Genomic DNA, 15,448 nt, shown 5'->3' on the forward strand with positions numbered 1-15,448 from the left:
AAAAAAAAAAAAAAGAAACCACCACCCTCAGTAGCTTGCATGTCGTCTCTCCCAGATAAAGATCTCAGTTTCATGATTAACTTGGGCAGGTTCAAATATTTGCTGAGCCAGGGATTTCAGGTGGGGGAGGGGGAGGCAGATTCAAAGTAAAAGTTGTCATCAGCTAACAAGTGGCCAATGCAGGGCTAACTTTCTCATTTTAGCTAAGTAAATGAGGAGACCACTGTAAGAGTCCTTGAAATAGTCTCTGTCACTGGCTGCTGAGTGCAGTATCAAAGTCGAGAAAACACCACGAACAGCCAAATACAGGAAGTGGCTAACTAACTTACTGCAGGAAAAAACTAGAAACAAAATCTTCCTTGATAAGAGCAGCATCTCTCCAAGCAGCCCTGTGCAAGCAAAATAGCCTGCTTGCAAGCACAGCATCCCCTCCTTCACACCCACGCTGGATCACAAATACAGGTGCTGCTTGGAGATGCTTAGCATGACGCTGTGAGGCATTTTATCCACTTCCTATAAACTGAAAATAGTAGAAAAAACACCTGTCGATATCCATGGCATTTTACAGTAGGTCAGGACTGTTCATTTCTTGGGTGGGCAGGCAGGAAAAGCGACTGTACAGAGAGGGAGCGGTTTAGGTCAAATATACTTTCCGTCCCTTATTGTTTGGTGGAGATCAGACTTGCTAAAGGAACAGAGCAGCAGCTGAAGAGCCTGCTCCCCTTTGCCTACGGAAGTTAACTTCTTTGCCAGCTATACTTTTACAAGGAAATAAATTCAAAGTGAAAGGAGAAGCATACTACAAGATTTAATTCAGAGAAAGAAGAGAAGGGGATTAGTATTTTCTTCCCGCTTGCTGGAAACAGTGAGAACTCCTAGTAGCTGTGTTCCTTGAGATCAGCTTGTGCTCCTTATGGCAGTCAAACGGCATTGAAAAGTTTTCACCTCCCGAAAACTCCACCTACCAAAATCCTCCTACGCTACAAAATACCAAACCCACTTGTACCTCACAATGCAAGCCCAAACATCTGCAGTACTATTTCTGATGTTTTACAGTTGCTTGATTAGCTTCACCTGTAACAATCCCTTGCTTTTCTAGTTTTAGTCTTTGCCTATTTGAACAATTGTCAGTCCCATATATAATTTAAAGCCACACAGTCATAAAGGTACAGCCTACTTAAAATGGAGTAACCTGTGTTTCTGAACTAATCCAAATGTTGACAGTAACTGGTATGTCCCCTATTTACTGTTAAAATTACAGAAGGGGTTGATAACATTTCTTGGTTTATAGGGCCGCAATACAGAAGCATGAGAGAAAAGACAACCCAATCCTGGTTCACTAAACTAATCATTTTTAAAAGCACAGGTACCCACACAGAGATAAAAGATAAGGCTTTGTTCCTGAGTTCAATTTTTATTTTTTTTTCATCCTGGTGCCTTGTGCAAAAATGAGTTCCTAATCATCCTACAGAAGGGAATCAAGTGTCTTGTCAAAAAAAGATACTGACATGCACACACCTGCATTTTTACACAACTGCCCTATCTTACTTGCATTTAAATTTCAAAACTTTGAGGGGTGCCCATTGAATCTATAGATTGGTATTTGCAGAAAGTCAGCAGTCTAGTATTTTTTGCAGCCATACTCAGTGTTCTATCTATAAAGCATTTTTTTTTCCCTAAAAAGTGATGTATGAAGCAGGAAGAGAACTGATCAAGTTTGACAGGCTGGCATGTGTGTGCTACACATACTTACATACAAATACAGACACCCCTCATATCAATCTGTAAAAAAACCTAGTAACCATCATACGTGTTGTTTCAGTTTCACCAAATCCTTTCAATTAGGTATCAAGAAAGATAAAGCATCGACTGCTGTCAAAACCTAAACCAAGAAGGCAGCGTTCCCAGGCACGGTGATGAACAAGGCATTTTGCTCCCCGTTACATCAGGTGCGAAGCTGGATTTCCATTCGCTTAGAAGGGGAGCCCTCTGCCGGGTGACGTGCAGATGCGCAATGTCCCTCCGGTGAGATGTCAGCTCTCCCCGGGACCGGCTGCCTTCTGCACCCCCCAAACCACGTTCGGCGCTGCTGACAGTCCAGCCAAGCCCGTGACATCACGCAGGAAAGTCCCGACAAGGGACAGCGTTCCGACATACTTGTTTGTGTCTCCAAGGCACAGCCGACGGGACCGCGGGCTGAGCCCAACCGCCGCGGCTGTCCTGGGCAGCAGCTTTGTGTCTGCTTCCAGGGGGAATGCTGCCACGCTTGGTAATGTTTTGTGCAGCCAAAAAGCAAAGCATTTGCATCTTCGCCATGCTGCTGGGACTCTCACCCTATCCCCAAAAAGTGAGCGGTTACGTGTAAGGCAGTCTCATTGCCCACTTGTTCTTAGCTATGACCCTGTGAGTAGTAAAACCTACCTCTTCCTGCTTAAGACTGCAATATTTTGCAGCTCAAGCCATTATTTACGACATTATTTACAAGCCTGGAAAACGGGAGTGAACTGGGATAGGCAGTCTAGAGGAAGCAGCTCAGGTTGAGTTTGTGCGCAGGCCATTAGGGCTTCGATTCATCCCTACGGGACGGCAGCTCCTTCCCACTGCTGCAGCAGCTCCTCCTCTGCTCCTCACCAGCCCATCCGCCCGCACTGCCACCATGTCCCCTCGCCTTCCCACCACGTCCTCTTCCTCCCTGCCTTCCTGCGATAAGGCACACCTTCATCTCACACACCCAAAGCTGCTCCATTACCCTTAACAGCTTCTGACCCTGAAAGGACCCCCACATCTCCCTGAGCACCCCCCGAAAATCCCCTCCCAGCTCTCCCATCCTTCCCGCTGTCCTCTGTATGAACACCTTCCCAGCTACCAGCTCCAAACCGACTGAGCACCCGCCGGGCCTCATGGACAGCTCTGGGACCTGCACCCAGGGCAGGCCTCCTCCAGGCAGGAAAGGCAGGAGCCTTTACAAGCCTTGAAAACGAACTGGAAAAACCATCCCATCTTCTATACCTACAAATATAGCCTATTTTCCAGTATTTACCTCTAAAAGCACATGCGCCTTCACACCTCTGTGTGATGTGTGAGGTTCTGAGAGACATAATCAGCACTGTTAGCTACAATCTGTCACAGTTAAGGTATTTTCTTCTAATAGTACTGTTTTGAATAGCGTATTTAGAGACATGCACTTTGTTTCTGACCGTAAAATTAGCATTGATCTTTAAATTAAAGCCTGTGTGGCTGTTCATCAAGTTGGAGTGTTAAAACGGGATGCTAAATCACCTAGCTTGCCCACTAGCCACCATCTTTTGTCTCTCGAAGAATGGACAGGAATCAGAAAATGGATCTGGTTAACAGTTGTTCAGAACACCAACCACTTCGCCAAACTTACTTCTCCTGCAACATTGTCTTCACCTACTACGCACATAGGCACAACAGGCATTTTAACTTTAGTATTTTAACTGTTGTGGGGGGCTAAGCACTATTCTAATTCACAAACTAAAAATGCACAGTTTACTCTTGAACACTGTGACAGGAAAAAAAATCAGTCGAGTTGTTCTGTGATTAAAAAAAAAAACAAACCCAAAACCAAATCAAATAATGCCCTAGGAGTAACCCCTGGTTTTGCATTACAGTATAGAAAGTATCACTCTAGCTATAAGATGCCCAATTAAAGAAGCCCAATTTAAGATACTAACTTTGAGATATCCTAAGATATAAGGTCCAACTGCATACTTTGTATTGCTTTGAGGCAAGGAGGATAATTAGCGGGTGATGGGATAAGAAAAAACCCCACAGTTGTGCAAAGACCTCTTCCCTATTCAGGTTAGTTATCTCCAACACTACATTTAAAGCATCTATGTGCTGTATAAGATACCACTAAAACTTCATGCCCAGCTCATTTTAGACAGAATGTTTTCATCCAGGCTTGAGAATAACAGCAAGAAAAAAGAAATGAGGAAGCTATCGCTCCAGCCTGTGAAAAGGAGAAGAAACCTGGCAGGACTGGCTTTCCTGTTGTGGCTTAGTTGTCATTACATTATTTTCAAGTAGCAAGATTCTTTCTGCTTAAAACCTCTTAACTTCTGCACTTCAAAAATTTGATTATAATTGTCATTCTCAGAACACTTATAAAGTAAGTTAGCTTTTCTAGGAATCTTCCTTTTATTACAATGTCTCTAAACGATTTTTATGGAAACTCAAGCCACTACAAGCAATAATCTTGAAGATGATAATTCTGAAAAATACATCTTAGAGTCTTCTGTGAGAACTATAAAAACAGAGCATTTCAGATGATCAGGTCACTGAGTGATTTTGGTGTAGAAAACAGACTCGTGTCCTAATCCTGTAAACCTACATAACATTCTATTAAGACTCAACTTTTGAAAATTATTGAGGTGCTTTACAGGTCTAAGAACAGAAACCAGCTTGAAAATTTGTATCTGAGGTTTTTTCAGCATATTAATAAATATGCAAATGTTCTACTAAAAACCATTCCACTGCCCAGGATGGAATTTGAAATGCACAGGGAAGGAGTTCTATTTTTGTAACAGATCATAGGAAAAATCCCAGGAGGACCGTCAAAATAAACTATTGCATTACAAAACATTAATTAATGCAGAAGCAATATTAAAACCAAGCAGATGTTAGATTATAATTATTAATGTAGTGTCAAACCCGATAAATCTGATGGACACAGCCGCATTTCTTCAAGTGCCCCAATGATACTCTCAAGATGACTAGACTCCTCATCCTCATTAGTAGTTCTCACATCAGCACATTTCACTTTTATACTTTCATCATATGAAGCAACCCAAGATGATATACAACCAAGTGATCTCTTAAGTGCAACTTAAGAAACTCTCACTTTGAAACATAAAAAACTCTCACTGTTGACCCTACCTTTGTAACCTCCCAATCAGTGCCTCCAACCATATAAATTTACATACTCTAAAGCATTTGCAAACATGTAATTTAAAAAAATGCTATTAGCAAACTCTTTAGAATATTAGAGGATTCAATAATATATTTTGCTTTTTAAGGCTTGTAACAGGTGGCAAAGAAAATATTTTTTTAACAATAATTATTATACCAGAGCTGCCGATTCCTAGTAAAACAGGACAAATAGTTATGATGAATTTGGACTCTCCTGGTTGTTATGAAGCATTAGGAAGACAAATACACAGTGGTTCTGGAAATGCCTGCTTGACTATTTTAACAAAATTGAACAAAACCAAATGGGTATAAACTACTTGAAAACAGATCTACACTAAACACTAGGAAAAGGTTCCTAAACAATGGAGCTGGCAAGGTTGGAAAAGCCTTCCAATCAAAGAAGTAGGAACAAAAATCTTAGCCATTTTAAATTAATCTTCATTAGTTGATGAACGGGATTATACAATGCTCCTACCTGAAAAATGAGAAATAAGGCATTTTTCTGCTGCTGCTTTTCTGCTACTGTGTTCTAGCTCTTCAAATCTTAAGCAGCCCTATAAATCCTACTGCCATGAACTTTACCTTGTACTCTGAATAGAGAGGCAGGAGAGCTACAGCCTGACCCATGTTCTGTTCACCATCATCCTATCCTTTTTTCGGATATTCTCTGTTAATAAGCTGTAAAAGGAATTACTCTAAGCTAACATCTAAAGTCCCCCTGCATTAATAAATTCCTTTGCACATAGTTAGCAACTCTGCCTTGCTCCTACCAAATACGTGCTTTAAAAACTGGGATTTCTGCATAAATTAGAGTTGGGTTTTACTGTTTGTTGACTAAATTAGAAGCTAACTCACAGAATAATCACAAGTATAATCAAACTTTCCTGAATGGGGTTTTAATATTTTCTGTGTGGTCTACTGATATTGATGAATAAACCTTTTGTGTCTCTGGATTAAAAAATACATATACGTAAATAAAGGGGGAAATCTTACTTTCTTCTTATGATCTCTGTGAGGTATTGTAGTTCTAAGGAAATTTGCCTGGGAGTGAGAGTTAAATAAAATCTCTAGAATTTACCCCACCAACACCACCACTGTATGATATACATTCCATTGGTTTACAGGTCTTAAAAATTCACAAATTCCTATTCACTGTTTATGGAAAAGGAAATGGAAGTGCTAAGGCTGCACCAACTATGGGTACTAAAATTATTTTAATGAAAAAGACAATTTCTCATAAAACAAATATTGCACACTGCTGTAGAACATATGAACAGCTTCTACTTAGTTCTGTAATCATGCACTTTTGCATTAAGCTTGATTAAAAAACAATGAGCATTTACAGTCCTTCAGTTGAATTTTAATATTTAAGACAACAATGCTATATAACTTTTTAAATTAAAAATAGTTTTTACCTGGTACAGGCTGTCTCTCATTCCATTCACTTGTGATTAAAACCTCCAGAATTTTTATGTGATGTTCAGTATTATCAGAGCTGCAAGAGATGGATTAGACAGTAAGAACTAGCAAAAATGCAAAAGTGTTCCATGAGAATTATTCAAAAAACATCGGAAAAATTTAAAACAGTGTCTTCCACCATAGAAGTAAAGTCAGGAAATCGATGCATTAAACTTACTTTTGTAAGTAGCTAACCCATATTTACAGTACAAAACATAATAAAGATGACCCACGTACCTTGCTATTTGGAATTTGAAAACCAAAGGGCTGAAAATTTCAGCCAGAGACCTTGCATTCAAGAGATTTCTGCTGGAGGCTTGACAAACTCTGAGGAAATGTTTGAGCAAATACTGGAGTGTGAGCCAATACTGGGGAGGTATATTTGGAGATCTGATGAGTTTCTTCAGCAACTGAGCATACTCCTCTGAGCTCTGCACTTCTGCAAGCAAACAGATAAAAGGCTCTTGATATCACCACAGGAACATTCTACAAGTAAAATGAAACTATATATGACTCCTTTAGACACATCAATTTTACAGAAAAAAAATAGTAATTCTGTTCTTCATTAATGCCGTAAGACTTCTTTCTTCTTTTGAAAATGGTGAAATGTTCAGGGAAGAGTAAAGAACAAGTATTTAAAAGTCAAATGGAAACAGATATGCATTTTGGTAAAAACCACAATGTGTTCAGAGTGTACTGGCAGAAGTCTGTCTTGTGTTTAGCGTCACACATGATTGGGTAATTCTGAGATGCACTAGATAAGTCTCACAGGTGCTGTTCTAACTTTGAAGGTTACCAGTAACAATATCCTGTCCTGAGATATATAACAGAATACTTGGCCCACGTGCTGAAAGCCTGTAAGCTGTACTGGTTTGAAATGACCACTGTAGATGGTGAATCTTACATGCATGTACTTCTCACTTCACTGCAACTCCGAACATACTGCAGAACACCATGACCTCCAACACATTTACTTTGTCAGCACTGATAAAAAGTTAAAAATTAGCTTTCTGCATACAGATAAGTCCTTGATTTTTCCCCCCAGTTTTTTTGAGTCATTCTACTTACTAAAATGAAGAGAACAGTGTTATCCCTTATATTTTCCATTATGTTTACCTAAATATCTAAGTAAATAATGCATGTCTAGATCTGAATTGAAGCAGCTTTCATCAGAAGTGGTGAAGGTATATATGTTTTCTGAGATGTTGCCAAGTTGCGCAGAATCCTCCCTGTTCTGTGGGTGACAGCTGGGCCACTGGCTATTCATAATCCTAACAAAAGCTTTTTTGTTTGACATTTGAAATAATGTGATAATCATACCTTGGGCTACAGAAATCATGTCACTGTAAACAGCTGCTGGAATGATGGGATTTGGCAGGTCCAGGAGATACCTCTTGAGAGCATCTGATAAAGTGTGCACATCAAATGTCTCTAAATCCAACGAAGAAGCATCTATAGGGAAAAAGTAACATACTTTTTAGGCATAAAGCACTGGAACAGGCTGTCCAGGGGGGTTGTGGAGTCTCCTTCTCTGGAGATATTCAAAGCCCGCCTGGATGAAGTCCTGTGTAACATGCTCTAGGAGAACCTGCTTTAGCAGGGGGGTTGGACTAGATGATCTCCCGAGGTCCCTTCCAACCCTTGCGATTCTGTGATAAGAAACTGGAAAAAAATATACAGGCTCATGATATTAGGGCTTTATACCAAGCCTAAACTGCTAACTTACACATGGGTTATGGGGAACAACTCCTAAGAAAGAATGTAAGACACCAAGAAACATCTCAGAGATGAAGAACATACAGCGCTCAACACCATGCCCAAGCCTTTGGCATGTGATGAACCAAATGGCTTCCACAGCTGTGTGGCCTTCTGTCATACACAGCACCGGGACAAACTCAGAATAACGGTAGTGACTTGCTGCATGTCAGCAATGTTACAGAACATCAGAATAATTTTAACAGGTCTCTGTTTTACCTGTAAATATTTTGTGTAAGAAATAAGTATTAACAAAGGGTTTGCCAAATGCAGATTTTCTACTGGTAGCTAATTCTATTATGACGGGAATTTTGATTAACAACTTGGGGCTCCAAGTCTGTAAATATTTATGTGAGAAAGTTGAAACAAATATACACGTGCATAACTGGGTGCTTGGTGGTTTATGCAGCTGTTAGGATTTATCTTGTAAAACCTGATATCCTTGCAGGATAGTTATGACTTGGGCTAAGGTCTGGGAGTGTCACATAAAGGATTACTTGTTAGCATTGGAGCAAGGAATATCAGCAGCAAAAATAAAAATAGGAAAATACAGAAATGCTCACTTAGTGCAAGCAAGACTAGGGTTCAATGGAACTTCGGTGCAGTAAAGTCCTAAATGTTTACAAAGATCCACATTTGGTACAAGAATTTAGGGGTATTAATGCTGATCAACTTTCTAGGTTAGCCAAATCCTCTGTAAAATAACTCCTGAATCTATTTGGCCACTATAAACCAAATTCAACAAGGAGGTAATCAGATATGCAGTGTGTCTACACATACTATGAAAATAGGCAGTCAAGAGAGGTAGTGAGAACTTGGTGCTCCTCCACCTCCCTTCTGTTTTCCCCAAAAGAAGGCTTGCAGTATGAGCTCAATTCTTATCAGACACCAAGGAATTTACATGAGAAAAGAAGACACTATGAATGGCTCAGATGATAAAAAACTTGCAGTGTGGGTATGAATTCTTCACGAGCAATTACGTGTCAGAGAATCCAACCACAAATTCATAAGAAATAGTTTTAATTAGTTTTGTTGCTCACATGATGTTTTCTATTTCATAGGCCAAGTTAAATCCTGATTCTTTCAGTGTTGACCCATTCTCTGAAGTAAATCCCAAATTATTATAATGAATATATGCTAAGAATAAACTTGTGGTGCTCTCCAACTCTTTGGGTGTAATGTCCTAAACAGACCTGAAGTCCTCCATCTGCTGAGCTGGCCAGATGCAAGTCAGCTTTGATTTTGGAGCTAGATAGCACTGTGTTGAAGGTAACAGGAAGTTATCCAATTAACATGGAGAGCATTTGAACCATAAGCAGAACACCACACTAAGGCAGTTCACAACTTTGAGACCAAAGCCAGCTTCGGTCTCTGAATTAGCACTCTGCTAATTGAAAGACGGCAGGCGGAGGAGATGAAATCTGTCTGTATGCATCTATCTGGTCACCCACTGCACCGGTTCTGTCGCAGAAGATTCTGATCCTATCTTAAAGAGAACTCAGAAAGATACAGTATTACTAAAGGGTAAAGTCCTGTTTTAAGAGATACATTCATATTGGTGCTATAGAAAATCTGTATTTATCTGGGCTTAAAAGTATAACAACAATACTAAAAATATGGCTTAGGCTGCCTAGCACCACATGCACATACCCTCTCCCTGCTCGCTGCACTGATGCACTTCCTCATTCCCACCACAATCACCAGAGGACAGGATGCTCTTTTGATTTGAAGGAACAGACAACTCATAGTATCATCTCTTGTTCATTTTGTTAATATTTGCAATTACTAAAAACGAAGAGAGATAATTCACAGTTTGAGTTTGCTTCTTTAGTCCCTTTGGCAGCGTGGCATGTAACCAGTTTCATTTTCTAGCTGCTGTATTTTTGTGCTTTTTTATGCAAGTAGAAGCTCACACCCCACATTGCACCCCAGCTCACAAAGGCGTGGTCAAGCACTCCTCCTGTAATATCTCCTGATCTCTCATAGTGCAACTGAGTGTTGCCATGCCAGTATGTTCTGGCCTGAAGTAGAAATAAACAGTACCAAAAAGAGAAGGAAATATATTTCAGGCAACTTGAACGGCTATGTGGTGTTAGTGGTGTAGCTGCGTTTTACTTTCCAAAACCTGTGAACCCAGCCTACTGCAGCAAGGGAGGGAATGTGCAGCCATCACCTCTCCACCTACTGGACCAAAAAAATGCACACACAGAACTGTATGTAAACAAATGGCCATTTGTTTACAAAATAATAACCTGCAGCCTTACAGGAATAGTGTCTCTTTATCTTGCTTCTGAACAAAACACCTTGTTTTTCTCTGTACAGCTAGACTGTGAGTCCTTGAACAAGGAAGTGACCAAGAAACGATTAAAACAATTAGTCTTGGAAAAAAACGTGCAGTGGAGCTTGAAGAAAAAGCCAACCTGTAAAAGTGAAAAATACCTTTCATATTAAGTGTAAAAGTTATAAGTAAAAAAGGTTTCTATTTGTTTTTTTAATATTACATTATTCAGAACCAGCACATATATACAAGCTGAGTACGAAAACAAAGAAAAGAGGAGCAGTCTGACCACAAAATCTGTCTAGTGCTTTAAGGAAGAGAACTGTACTTACCACATTCAAGGATTTGTCTTAGTTCTGCTGAGCTGCTTGAGCCTTGTGTTCCATACAAAGTTGAGCACTCCAGGCCTTCAAAACAAAATCGATGGGATACATTAATAATCCAGTGACTGTTGCCATGACACAACATACTTCCGTTTTCTTCAAGTAAGTACTTACAGTATAAATTAGCAACATTCTCCCACCACCATCCGCCTACCACACTATGGAATGTGGTTGCTTTTTAAGGCTGTAAGACACCTCTTTGTACATGCAAACTGCTGGGTCTGCAGATCAGGGAAGCCAGCAGTCCCACATATTCCATACAACTCTCCTCAAGCCTGGCTGTAGAAGGCCAGGCCTAGGAAACAGATTCATATACCCCAGGGAAGAAAACAGCTTGCAGGAGCAACATGGGAGCTAGATCTCCCTTTACACTCTACATGCCAGCTGGAAACACCAGGTCTTTCAGGTGGATGAGAAGTGAGCAACCTGAGTGAGGCCACCCCACAGGAATAGGACAGGGACATGACAAAAGTTCTGACACATCCTAACTAGCTTTAAAGATTTAACTGAGACTTCTGAGTTAGAAGTGTGCCTAACCTTTGGCTCCCTATGCAGTCAACAGAGACAGAGAGCCCCTTCTATGGGACAGGTAACCATTAGGTCACATTAACTATCCGCAGAGCCCATAACCTCAAAGTGTATGTAGGATGAGTGTCACATCGTTGGTGTGAGAGAAAGTGTCTGTATGTCACATAGTATGTCTGATAATCCACCTGAATAAAAGACACCAATACAGTGTTTTCATGTGAAAGATACTGCTTACAACTTCAGAGAAAATAGAGAAAACACAAGGAAAGAGACCATACCCAGGGATGCAGAGTACCCATGATTTAACAGTATCAGTGATGTTTTCTGGAAGCAGTGGTTGCTTATGCAAACTGTTGCTAAGGCTGGCCCTTCTCATTGATGTTAGCAAGCTCCTACTCATTCAGGAAAAGCTTGTGCTCTCTTAAAGTGCCAGAGCAGTACATGAGAACCCCCTCTTAAAGTATCAGAGCAGTATGTGAGAACCCTCTCATGTGCCCAAGGATACCACTTTCCTTCTTCCTCCCTTTCTGTAAGACCACTGAATGAGCAGGACCCACTGAGCTGCTCCTTACCTCACCAGGACTACAAAGGTGACATCAGAGGAAGAGCCGGGAGGACAGAAATAGGGCAACAGAGGCAGGACATAGTATAAGAAAGTGGAAAGCCTCAAAAGGATGGAGAGAGATCAACATAGGAAAGCAGGAGAACAAAAAACCATAAAAATAATACTGGCTGGGCTCAGCATACAACAGCAATAAAGAACTGCTTCCTGAAGCATAAAAACAGTTCTTGTAACTTTTTCATAATTCATTTTTTTTTTCCCCATGCTTTGGGGCAAAACATTACTTGTTTGGTTGTGTATCCAATTAAATGTTATTATGTCATTTCCATAACCAACTTAAGGTGCTTATCAGTTAGTAAGAATAAAGCAACACCAAACCTTTCTCCCTTACCTTTCAACAATACTTATATTAGTGATTAAATGTCATTTGAGGTAAGCTTTGGCTTTGCTCCTACAGTCCAAGTAGCCTCTACTGAGCAGACACCAATGCAACAAACCTTAAATGAGATTATTTCATATCTGTTGAGAAATGTGATACATTAGCAGCTCTAGAAAGAGAAGATGCTAGGTCTGGATCTGATTCTGCAGTCTTGGCTTATGTAAGTAACAAAAAATCTTGGTGGATCATTCTTCAGCCTACCTTTCTTTTCAATCATCTCCACTATCTTGATAAGAATTGGTGGAGCGACTTCAGGAGGTGCAAACTGCTCCGAAAGATCTGGAAGTGAAAAAGCTGTAAAAGAAAAAGAAGAAAAATAAGCCAAGCTACAGCTGAATGCAATTTTTTTATTAAAGTCATGCTACATAATGCAACCAGTTAATTTTGAAGTATGGAAGAAACATCCCAGTTGTCAGGCCCAAACAAGAACACTCCACAAGTAATCTGAAAGCTGAATGAAAAGGATGACAATTGCATTTTTATAGCATTTTCTTTTGGGGACCCTCAGTCAGTCCTAAAATCCCTCTCCATATTGTGTAGGAAAAGAAAAGACAATAAAAGTTTGCAGTCTATGGCTGGGCAGAAATACAATGCAAGGAAGAAAAGAAAAAAAATCTTTTGGTCTAAAACATTTACATCCAGAGTGCACCAGATGAGGGAGCTAAACATATCACCATCTGGGAGCTGCTGATCCCCTGGGTAAAACAGACTTACAAAGGCCTGAAACAGCAGTAGAAACAAGTATTTCACACTCATACAAAAGTTCCGTCATTTCTGTTTGGTTTCAATATTCAAGCATAACACTGTAACAGTATAGTTTTCTTGAAGCGAGAATTTTCTTTTCTACAATGACTGGTTAAAAATAAACAGTGGTATCATCAGAAAGGGACCTTTTCCAGATTGAAACAAACCTGCATGCGGATTTTACACAAAGTCAGTTTTCATGCAATCCAGTTTCTTCATGGAGAGAACATACTGCGTAAAGTCACGTTCTGGCTCTGTGATGCAAGGGATGATCTATCTCTAAGTGTGCTCTCTTTGCCAAAAGACTAATTCAAAAGTTTTAAAGCGGTCCTGTTTAACTCTTGGAAAGCAAGAATGTTTACATAAAGATACTATTAAACTACTGCCAGAAACATCTGGCATAGTTTGATGGATTATGATTGATAAACACAGCTTAATCGCTGCAGTAAAAGTTGCCAGTTGCCTAAAGCGATGGTGATCTCTGTCCGATTAAACACACCATGGACAAATGGAGAGTAATTCTTAAACGCACATGCACATATGTGCCTGCATGCATATCTATACAAACATGCACACACATGCACACACACTATATTTCTCGAATTCTGAAACTGAACAACATTATGAGGATAAATAAGTAGAAGGAGAAAAAGAAAAAAAAAATCACAGCAGCAAAATATGAATAGAGAGTTTTTAATGAAAAACTTCAAGATAGCCAAAAAATTAATATACCACAACTGAAAAAGAGAAAGCAGACCATTTTGGCTGAGAATTCACTCTATTGTGCAAGCAACAATTATATAACTTTATAAAACGCAAACAATTCAGAAGTGGTAGGACAGCAAGGAAGGTACACAAGTTTGGTAGTGCAGAAAACTGAGGAGAGAAATGAAAGACATAAAAAATGATTATTTACAAACTAGTAATGGAAGTGGAGCATACTGGGACACTGAGACATGTCCCGTGCAAAAAGAAGCAGAATGATGGTCTGATAATGATGGAATACTTTCCAGTCCATTCATAACTGAGAAGGACATTAGAAAAACATCTGTTACTCATAACAGTTTAACTTAAGAGGCCCTGAAAATGAGCATGCAGGAGTCCCAGAAGAGTTGCCCAAGCAGATCTCTGGCCTGCTGATGTTGCTTTTTAATGACGCATGGAAAATCAGAGCAATTCCTGGGGATCGAAAGAGTTCTAATGCCCGATCCTCACTCGGAAAGGACAAGTAAGATGACTACACGCTAGTTACATTATCAGCCCCAGGCAAAATAAAGGAAAACATTATATTAGACTCATATGATAAAGCAATAAAAGACAGCACTGTAACTAAGGATTGTCTGCATATCTTTTTAGAGGATAGGGTCTGTTAAAAACCACACTACTTCCTTCCTTGGTGGCACCATAGTTAGCTGAAAAATGCAAACAAGTAGACGTAACAAACTCTAAAGTTCTGTCAGATAGTTGACTTAGTGAAACACTGTGATCAAAAGCTAAATTCAAAGAAAGCACATGTTATATAGGTGTAGCTGACCACCAGATTTCCAAGCATAGTTATTAATGCAGAACAAGCTGCTCGGGGAAGGAATGAACTTTTCACCTCTTTACATCTTCAAACCACTTTCAGGTTCCATCAGAACATCTCTTTTAGCTTAACACCGTATCTGCTTTATGAAACAAAAGTTGGGCTCAAATGGAAGATAATGCACTCCAAGCAGCCTCTGCTGAGGCGTGCTGAAATACAGACTATTTGATTTGTAATATTCAGATCAAATGGTTCCTTTCAACCCCAAACTATGAATCCATCTTATGATGAGGGCAAATCTATTGAAATAATAAATGAAAGATCAGATCAGAGTCATATCAAAGAGTATGCTGTGAAAATACTCAAATTATAAGATACTAACAGACTCACAGAATGCTAAGAGCACAAAATGCATGTTTTACATGGTAGCAGAGGAAGAACAGGTTTTAAGAACAGAGTTTACATATTTTTACTCATGAGAGTAACTTTCTCCTCCCTTAGGTAGCTAGTTACATTAAGTACCCTTCTCCTTCTTGCATAACAGCAATGAAATTGCATCACCTCTGAACAAAGATGGTCATCTCATAATTCCAGCTGGAGGCAGCGTGCAACAGTCAACAGACTAAACTGAAACTGAGGAAAGAAAGGAGAGACAAAGAAGGAGAAATGGAGACAGAGGATGGAAGTCAAACCTGACAGACATTTGAAACATTTCAGGTGACAGCTCGGCAGTTCATGGATGGTCCATCCAGGCTACTGAGCAGCAGAGAGAATGATGTTTTCTTGCATTAACCAAACTTTGCCCTGAAGTGATGGCTAGAGATACACTCCAAATACCTACAAA

At 39.8% G+C, this 15,448-nt stretch overlaps 1 protein-coding gene across 1 annotated transcript in view; it reads right to left on the reverse strand.

Moving 5' to 3' along the window:
* Window positions 1–12,629, reverse strand: part of PIK3R1 (phosphoinositide-3-kinase regulatory subunit 1) — a 26,144-nt gene extending 13,515 nt beyond the window's left edge. The window contains exons 1-5 of the mRNA XM_035892781.1: window positions 12,537–12,629; window positions 10,756–10,830; window positions 7,711–7,842; window positions 6,628–6,829; window positions 6,348–6,427 (exon numbers count right to left, since the gene is read on the reverse strand). Of these exons, the coding sequence (XP_035748674.1) occupies window positions 6,348–6,427; window positions 6,628–6,829; window positions 7,711–7,842; window positions 10,756–10,830; window positions 12,537–12,552 (505 nt within the window). The 5' untranslated portion in view covers window positions 12,553–12,629. The remainder of the gene's footprint in view (window positions 1–6,347; window positions 6,428–6,627; window positions 6,830–7,710; window positions 7,843–10,755; window positions 10,831–12,536) is intronic.
* Window positions 12,630–15,448: the final 2,819 nt, after the last annotated feature.

The sequence above is a fragment of the Egretta garzetta genome, unplaced genomic scaffold (assembly GCF_000687185.1).
Source record: "Egretta garzetta isolate BGI_Z169 unplaced genomic scaffold, ASM68718v1 scaffold424, whole genome shotgun sequence".
NCBI lineage: Eukaryota > Metazoa > Chordata > Aves > Pelecaniformes > Ardeidae > Egretta > Egretta garzetta.